The following is a 10,123-nucleotide window of genomic DNA, read 5'->3' on the forward strand; positions in this document are numbered from 1 at the left end:
ACGCCGGAAAAAGCAAAACACATTTACAGCAAAAATGCTTAATATTTTTGCTGTACATTTCTCTTTTAATATTTTCAACATTTTTTTTATTGCTTCTATGGAAATGCAAATTTTAAATATCGGTGATACAATAACGAAATCAATGTCACAGTTAAACGGAAGTTCATTAAACCGTTTTCAATTTTTTAACGTTGAAATTTATTCCAACGTACGTTTCAAAATGAGTACGTGTGTATGAAAATATTTTCGAGAAATGAGTATTTTTGTTAATTGAATCAATTGTAATATCCACTAAAAAAGTGAGTTTTATGAATGTAACATTTGTTCGAGATTTTTTCCATTGGGTATGGATTTTTTTTTTCGATGAAAGCAGTATGCTCATGCTATTATATTATGAACGGAAAAGTATTGTAAAAGAACAGCGTATAATACGAAGACAAGATTATGTAATGGATTAAGTTGGAATCATATTGAAAACACTCCAACTTTCGTTTTGTACTTTGTTCGTTAACAAACATTCTGAATAGTTCATGACTGTGAGTGGATGAGAACGATTTGGCTTATTTACATTTCATATTTTTCTATGAATGCATGACGATCGTCCGGGTCGTTTTTCAAGTATGTGTACGAGTATGTGTATGAGCGCGGAATGGCATATGTATACATTTGTTCGAAAATTATAGATAGAAGTGATCGATAGAAAGAAGTGTAGAAAGATGCCTAACTCCGAACAAGAAAGGCATACCGTATGTGAGTTGAAGCACTTCTACCTAGCCACTTGTTTACAGGCATTCGAAAAAGTTACACATAAGTCACACAATGTCGGAAAAATGCCTTTACACCGACACATGTATATACATACACATACGAATATTCGTACAAATATATAGCGTGTAGTACATACACATATGGTGTCATACATGTTCGGCGGTATCGTTACTGCGACGTTTCCAGTTTATTCATATGTATTGGTCACCTGCTAACAAAGTCGAATGCGACTGTGCACATGTATAGAGCCTTTCATTAAAATGAAATATAAGAAAAATCAAAGACGAAACACATCTGTGCGCGTCTGTAAGACATATTTGCTTCCTTTCGTAAAAAAATAGTTTTTCAGTGCACAATTTTTTTAAAAAAATATAAAAACTGGTGTAAATGACTAAAAAGACAAATAATTTATCGTGCTGTTTTGATTTTAAGTTTAAAATTTTTTAATTTAAAGTGTATGTGACCAGTTCTTTTGCTGAAGCTCGTTTTTGTTTGCTGAACTCAACATTTTTTCATTGTATTAGTTCCTCTTTATTCTGTGTGAAAAAAATGGTTGTTGAAACCAATTAATGAAGAAAAAATTGATTTTATTTTAAAAAATAGAAGTGATAGATTTAAAGAAGAAAAAAATCAATTCAGTGCGATAAAAAGTTTATTTAATTTCTTTGCGCCGATGAATGATGTTTCAAAGGAAAGTGATTAATTATTTCAACGTTAATTGATGACAAAACGACTATATCACAATGGATTACAGAATTTCTTATGGATTAATTTGGGCGCTGCTTTTAGTAGCATCTACTTGCAGCGCTTATTCTGATGAGCATGATATGAGAGGTGAGTGATTTCTGATACACGATCATTTTTATAATTATCCAAAGGTTATTTGCTCTCATTAGGATTTTATTATATGCAGATTTTTAGTTTAATGTATGTGTACAAACGTAAATTCCAGATACGATATAAATCCAGATTTACAATTAAAATACTTGCATAGCGAGTATTCAAAGTTCGTTCCGAAGTGAATATTGAATATATCAATCGAAAGGTTGTGCAAAGTGCGTTTTTGTTTCTTTATTCTGCATTATACAGCATTCCTTTGGTTTTGGCATGATTTATTAATAACTAAATTAAATTTAATTGAATGTTGTAATATATTTGATACATATATTGATAATATGATAAATATTTTTTTTATATTTGATAAATCATTTAAATATGTTTTTAATGCATTAGAATTCATTAAATGTAGTGAATCAATAATTGATTGAACGAGTGATCATAATGAAATTTTTACGCGCAGCCGATACTTTTTCCACAACCGCCATCGGTAAAGCGTTACAACTACATTGATCACGAGATCATATATCGCGCAGCATATTCAGTTCCAATCATATACATTTTTCTTTCATTCTTTACTTCGTCGATTCGTTCGTATACAACAGCACTTTGAATTGCTGCTTATTCACATTCCATTTTTTAGTGCATGATCTCACGTATCTTTATTCATGTATTAGTGTTAGTAAGCGTATGTATTTGTTCTCTTTGAACACCATCTCTCTTCTTCTTCATCTCTCTCTGTACACTGCACAAAATTTTATGAGTTGAAGAGGCGCTCCGTATTTTTCTTTTTCAACCTCGCCACTTGTTTACAGACATTTTAAAATGGTTATACATAAATAAAGCAAACTCGCATTTTGTGTATCGTCATCAAGAGTAAAAGCCCATCTTGCACAGTACATGTACATTCTCTCTTGCGTGCGTGCATAGGTGTGTTGTCTTATATTATGTTTTACAACATCGTTTTACACTGATGGTATAGATGCCATCCGCTTTTTACCAATTCCTTTACACAGATTTTTCTAGAGCATATATGTTGGTGTGGGTTTGCTTGCAAAGACGACATCTATCTTAAATATATGAATTTGATTCGTTGCACTGGAAAAATATATCTTTTTTGTTCACAAATATTTTTACGCTATATAAAAAAATATAATATCGATTTTTGAAAAATATTTTTTCACACATTTTTTGTTGCACTTCTATTTTCAATGAAATAAAAGATATATTTCGCGGCAACGGTTTATTTCATTGTTGATTCCATATTTACGAGTTCCTTATATTTATAACAAATTGAATATTTAACATTTTTTTTTCCATGAAATGAATTAAACGATGTTATTACTACGCATACATAATGTAACATGCATATTTATGAGCATTGAATAATAATGACATTCATTTTTTTACAGTATGTATTGGTACAAATGGACGCATGTCAGTACCATCAAATCGACAGCATCATTATCGTAACTTGCGCGATCGTTTTACAAATTGTACACATGTTGATGGAAATTTGGAATTAACATGGCTCGACGATTCAAAAATTGATCTAGACTTTTTACAACATATTCGTGAAGTTACCGGATATGTTCTTATCAGCCATGTAGATGTGAAAAATATTATTTTACCACGGTAATAAAACTGATGAATAATTCACCTATGAATAAAATTGAAATTAATTTTACTTAAATATATTTTGTTCTAGATTACAAATTATTCGTGGTCGAACTTTATTCAAATTAAACATTTACGACGAGCAATTTGGACTGTTCGTTAGCTATTCAAAAATGGATTCTCTAGAATTACCGGCATTACGTGATATTTTATCTGGATCGGTGTTTATATTTAATAACCAAAATTTATGCTTCCTCCAAACAATCAATTGGGATGAAATTATTACAGGTAAAATTTGAATATTTCATTTGAGAGACGTGCGGATTTTTACAAAATTTAACGTTCAAATATTTGTAGGGCCGGGGGAAATTTCAAAAATCGTCTACAATTTTACATTTCCCGAGCCGGTGTGTCCCAAATGTCATGCGTCTTGTATAGCTGGATGTTGGGGTGAAGGAGCCCACAACTGTCAGAAATTCAGCAAAATAAATTGTTCGCCACAATGTGGTGAGGGTCGGTGTTTTGGTCCAAATCCACGTGATTGTTGTCATTTATTTTGTGCTGGCGGTTGTACAGGACCCACACAAAATAAATGTTTGGCATGTCGAAACTTTTACGATGATGGTGTTTGTAAACATGAATGTCCACCGATGCAAAAGTATAATCCAACCAATTATTTATGGGAAACAAATCCAGAGGGAAAATATGCGTATGGTGCAACATGCGTTAGAAATTGTCCAGAGCATTTACTTAAAGATAATGGAGCCTGCGTAAGAACATGTCCAATAAATAAAACGGCGAAAAATGGTGAATGTGTCACTTGTAACGGTCCTTGTCCGAAAACCTGCCCGGGTGTTGGTGTCATTCATTCAGGAAATATTGATACATTCCGTGGATGTACAATTATAGAAGGAAACCTTGAAATTTTGGATCAAACATTTAACGGTTATCAGCAGGTTTTTGCCAATTTCTCATTTGGCGAACGATACATTAAAATGCACCCGGATCGTTTGGAGGTGTTTTCAACATTGCGTGAAGTTACCGGCTATATCAACATTCAAGGCGATCACACTCATTTCACAAATTTATCATATTTTCGAAATCTCGAAATAATTGGTGGTCGCCAATTACTTGATACATACTTTGCGTCGCTTTATATTGTCAAAACCAATTTGAAATCGTTGGAGTTACGGTCATTAAAACAAATTAATTCGGGAGCCGTTGTGATATTAGAGAACAAAAATCTTTGCTTTGCCGGCGATATTGACTGGAAGAAAATAAAAAAGGCAGACAATCATGAATCGGTGATTTCGAACAATCGCGAACAAATGGATTGTAGTGAGTATATATTTAATTTGATCGACATTCTTATGATTTGGATTAAAATTTATCAATATTGTTTCTTATTTGAATAGAACGCGATGGTTTATTTTGTTCGGGAGAGTGTACAGATGCTGGATGCTGGGGAGCTGGATCCGATCAATGTTTGGAATGTAAACATGTGAAATACAATGGTACATGTTTACGATCATGTCAAAGTCAATCGAATCTATACACAATGCCAGATAAAATACACTGTGGTCAATGTCATCCAGAATGCAAGCGTTCCTGTACTGGTCCTGACGAGACTGATTGTCTTGATTGTGCACATGTTAGAGACGGCAAACATTGTTTGGCAGCGTGTCCCGTATCGAAATATGCCCGGAATAGTACATGTTTTGATTGCCATGAGACATGTAATGGATGCACTGGACCCAGAAATACAATCGGTGAAAATGGATGTATAACTTGTGAAAAAGCAATCATCAATGACAATAAAATTGAACGATGTTTAAAAGCGAAGGAAAACTGTCCAGGTAATTACATATATATTTTTATATTGTTTTCACAGCTCCGAAAAACGCACGGTTTGAAAATGTCTGAACTAAATGTTTTTCTCTTTATTCCATAGATGGATATTACGATGAATTTGTGGCTCCAAAAGAAAACAAAGAGGAACTAACAATACTTAAACCACTTGTTGGGAAGGCGATTTGTCGCAAATGTCATCCCCGTTGCAAACAATGCACTGGGTATGGTTTTCATTCGCAAATTTGTCAAAAATGTGCTGGCTACAAACGGGGCGAACAGTGCGAAGATGAATGCCCACCTGATCACTATGCAGACGAGGAACATCGTGAATGCTTTCCATGTCACAAAGATTGTCGAGGATGTAATTCAGCCGGACCGAATAACTGTGTACAATGTTGGAATTATAAAATATTTGAAGGTGAACCTAGTGATAATTCAACGTCATTCAATTGCACACAAACCTGTCCAACAACACATCCACATCAGAATTTTCATTCCTTGAAGCAACCATTCTGTAGTGCTATATCGGCAAAAGCTGATTTTGCAGACGGTGAATCAACTGAAACAATTATGTATTTGGCTATAGCATTTGTTGTACTATTGCTTTTGTTTGCGGTTTTAATAATGTCGTCGTTGCATTTTCGTCAAAAGGCTAAAATAAAGAAGGAAACGGTTGGTATGACACGGGTTTTGGCTGGTTTTGAAGATGCCGAACCCTTACGGCCAAGCAATGTCGGTGCGAATTTGTCAAAATTAATGGTAATTAAAGAGGACGAGCTAAGTATGGGTGATTTGTTGGGTCGTGGCGCTTTTGGTGAAGTATATAAAGGAATTTGGTTGTATGAATCGTCGAAAAATAAAAAATCAAAAGTACCGGTTGCTATCAAACAATTAACAAATGGTGACAACAGTCGCAAATATATAGCTGGCAAAGAATTTTTGGAAGAAGCATACATTATGGCAACGGTTGAACATGTTAATATATTGCGATTACTTGCCGTATGTATGACTGATAAAATGATGTTGGTTACACAGTTAATGCAATTTGGTTCGTTACTTGAGGTTGTAAAAGCAAAAAAGGGCAAAATTTGTTCATTAAAATTGCTCAGTTGGTCAACACAAATAGCCAAAGGAATGGCTTATTTGGAAGAACGTCGTTTAGTACATCGTGATTTAGCCGCTAGAAATGTGCTGGTAAACACCATGAACAACGTTAAGATTGCCGATTTCGGATTGGCAAAGCTTCTATCAAATGACAGTGATGAGTATGTAGAGTCTGGTAGAAAAATGCCAATCAAGTGGCTAGCACTCGAATGTATTCGTAATCGATTGTTTACAACAAAATCCGACGTATGGGCGTTCGGTGTTACAATTTGGGAGATAATATCGTTTGGAAAACGACCATACGAAGATATTGCAGCTATAAATGTGCCAGAAGAAATTGAAGCCGGTAAAAAACTTGAAATGCCAGAAATCTGCACACTGGAAGTATATTGCGTATTGCTTTCTTGCTGGCAAATTGATGCGGATAGTAGACCAACATTTAAAATATTGGTTGATGAATTTGAAAAATTCAAAAGTGATCCAGGTCGATACCTACATATTCCCGGTGATAGCTATTACCGATCGCCACAATATACTGGACACGATGATAAAGACTTGATACGCACACTAGCACGACAGCATATCAATCAAGAATCAATTGTTGATATTGATATGATGACAAATCCAAATCGAATGTCACAATCAAAACCCGGACCAAGCAATGCACAACCCATTGCAAATGCGCTCAGACAGTACAATTTAGCCGGACGCGCTAAACTACCCGATGACGATGAAACCGACTCAAATCGTGAGATCGGTTTAGGTAATATAAGACTAGACTTGCCTTTAGATGACGATGACTATTTAATGCCCACATGCCAAAGTGAATCAAATGCAACGCCAGGCTATATGGATTTAATCGGAACACCAGCCTGCGTTGATAATCCAGAATATCTGATGAATAATAATGTATCAAGTATTCAAACAGCATTTCCCTCAACGACAAGGGTGTCGGCGACGGCCGTATCAAGTCGTCTGCCGACCCAGACAATTGGCATTCCTGTTTTGGGTGATAAAACACATGCACTAGATAATATCGAACAAGACTCAGATCGTGAGTACTACAACGATTTGCAGAGAGAATTGCAACCACTGCAGACAAATGAAACAACGGTTTGAATGTCTAGCATAGCATAAATCAACAAACAAATTGTACAATAATTTATCATGACAATAATTCATGTGACCTGTTTGAAAAATATGATTCTTTTAAAATATATTTGTCACATTCAAGTATTAAAATATCATAACACACTTTTCAACTGCCTATTGACTTCATCGTGTGTGTTTGTATGATATAAACGCAATTATACAAAAACAAAAAAACATTTACTTTGAGCAACTAAGTGCCTATTTTTTTTTAAATTGTACTAATGATTTTTATTTACTAGGTGTAGGCTTGAAATTTAAGTAGATCTTATAAGAAAAAGTGCCGTTTTAATATTAAATACTATAACATTTTACGAGATATTGTACTTACATAAACAAAATCGTTTGGATATGAAATTTTAGTCATATGACATGATCGAAATACAAATTAGGTTAATGTAATTGTTTTAATTGAAATCATCGAAATTGTCAAACTTCCAAAATATTGAAATATTTAAAGTTTTATTAAATTATGTTTCACTTTTTGACATTTTGAAACTAAAGCACTAAAGATCATTCAATTCAAATGCACGCGCCATTTTGCCTGAAAAAAGGAAAAATAGTTTTTTAAAATGCGAAATTACAAATGAACACCTTCAAATGTGTACTTTCCCCCACGTTTAATAAAAGCGTTGAAAAAAATAAAAATAATTGCACTTAATAGGATCTGTGATAAACTCAGCTATTGTGCGCATAAAGTGAAACGAATAGAAAGTGTTGAAAAAATGCATGCAAAGTTTGAAAAATATATATCACAAATTACACATTTAAAAGTTTAAAAACTTACAAAGTGCCTCATATATTTTAACTATATTTTACTAAAATATCTAAATTTCAATTCTATGCAGGAGCCACACTTTTTTCCTAAATACGTTTTCGTGATTTCAAGATATTGATATGTAAATACGAAAGGCGCATACCTGAACCAGTTTTAATTATACATAAAAGCAAATTTATTTACTTAAGAGACATTTCTTTTTGAAATTTTAAGATTTTTATGTATAAAAATAAAAATGTATAAAAAAAACATTTGGAAAAACTGTCTAATCAATTGACAATAACCTTTTATTGCCCGAGCTGTTATAGGTCAAAGGCCAATGCGGAGATGCGGATCGCTCTTTCTTGAATTCAGGTACGGTACATGAAAAGTTACATGGATTAGGTGCAGTCATTGTCATCTCTGGACCTTCAATTTACCCTGTACTTTTAATTTGGGTCGAAACGTAAAACACAGACACTTTTTATTCGAAGATTCCAATCAAGACATGTTGAATCGTTATACCCCCTGATGAAATAATGTCGTTCTTCGTATCAATTAATAATGAATTGGATTCTCTTCGAATTCATAATGAATTTTTTAAATTAATATTTTGTGAAGTGTGTTCGGAAAAACTCGTTGTTTTGTCCTGTAGTCATCAAAGTGAAAAAAAAATAAAATGTCTCACATCTGTAAGATGAACTTTTCCGCACTGTGATCCACAACATGCATTTATTATAAATCTATTACTCAAAAAATTCATGAGAAAACTGAATCTGATATAAGTTTTGCGATACAAATAATTTTTGATAGACTTTTCAATGCCTGTATGATATCGTAATGACGTGAAACTTTGCACAGGGTATTTTTTTCACAAAAAGCTAACATTCTGGAATTTGGAAGAAATCGGTTTTGAGCAAAAAATTCAAAATTTTGTTCGGGAAGTACCCTTATTATGCAATGAAATCTCTTCAAACCCTCGGAATGTTATTTTCAGTGACCGGTTCGCGCATATTTCTATGCTTGCCTAAATACGCTAGGTAGCATAGATATGCCAAGCATAGCCGCAAACGCAACCGACGCATCGCCGTTCACTCTATATGAACAATACACATGTTCGTTTATGCAGAAGACCGTGCGCATACAATATAGTTCGAATCGAATGGCGACGGGTGCGTTGCGGCTTGCGTCTCCGCTATGCTTAGCATAGCTATCAGGCATAGAAATATGCGCGAACCGGTCACTGGTTATTTTTGTGTGATAAAAATAATCTGTGCAAACTTTCAGCTCATAACGATATCATACAGGTATGGCTTTCATACAAAAATCCAATTTTTTTGAAATTTTTGTATGAAAAGTGTGTCGAAAATAATAAGTATCGCAAAAATAACGTCATATTCGGTTTTCTCGTACCCAAAAACCCCCCAATACGTATTTTTGAGTGTTTAACAAATTTTTGCGTACAGCGTACCGGGTACAAGGTACGCACATACATTCGGACATCAAAAAAACGCTAGATTCGTGTTTCCTGGCCCCAAAAACACCCAGAAAACACATTTTTGATGCACAGAAACAAGTATTCGAGTACGCTTACTCGCACTTGCGGTGTTAGTAGAGACTATTTTACTATATTTTTCGTGTTAGTTTCATCGAACGTATGTGACGATACACTTAGCAATCATATTAGTTAGCGTATACACAGACTCATATGCACGCAACGAAACATAACTCGTTGAACGCATGCGCCAACGTACAGATGTACTACACATGTATCTCTTTTTTCATTGTGATGCGTTTACTTCGATGAAACTAACACCAAAAATAGAGTTAAATAGAGTGCGTAACTCATTTTGAGGGTTTACAGTTAACCTGTTTTGTTTAAGCTATGTGACGTCACAATACATTCTTATTGACTGCGCGCATCTCCTGATTGTATCCTTATGAAGAAATAAATGCATACATTTCAAACTAAATTCGACAAATGCATGAATTATATAAAATTATATTTTTGTTTTAATTCATTCCTAGAATAATTTCGAA

The 10,123-nt window shown here is 34.0% G+C and overlaps 1 protein-coding gene across 1 annotated transcript; it reads left to right on the forward strand.

Annotated features, from left to right (window-relative positions):
- Positions 1-1,342: 1,342 nt before the first annotated feature.
- On the forward strand, positions 1,343-8,355 carry LOC116340995 (epidermal growth factor receptor). Its single transcript, XM_031767801.1, has 6 exons — positions 1,343-1,602; positions 3,018-3,240; positions 3,314-3,510; positions 3,580-4,560; positions 4,638-5,078; positions 5,174-8,355. The coding sequence occupies exons 1-6, from the start codon at positions 1,512-1,514 to the stop codon at positions 7,294-7,296; spliced, it is 4,056 nt and encodes a 1,351-aa protein (XP_031623661.1). The 5' UTR covers positions 1,343-1,511; the 3' UTR covers positions 7,297-8,355.
- The last annotated feature ends 1,768 nt before the right edge of the window (positions 8,356-10,123 follow it).

Source organism: Contarinia nasturtii, unplaced genomic scaffold, assembly GCF_009176525.2.
Source record: "Contarinia nasturtii isolate CC-2019 unplaced genomic scaffold, AAFC_CNas_1.1 Cnas_scaffold_695, whole genome shotgun sequence".
Classification (NCBI taxonomy): domain Eukaryota; kingdom Metazoa; phylum Arthropoda; class Insecta; order Diptera; family Cecidomyiidae; genus Contarinia; species Contarinia nasturtii.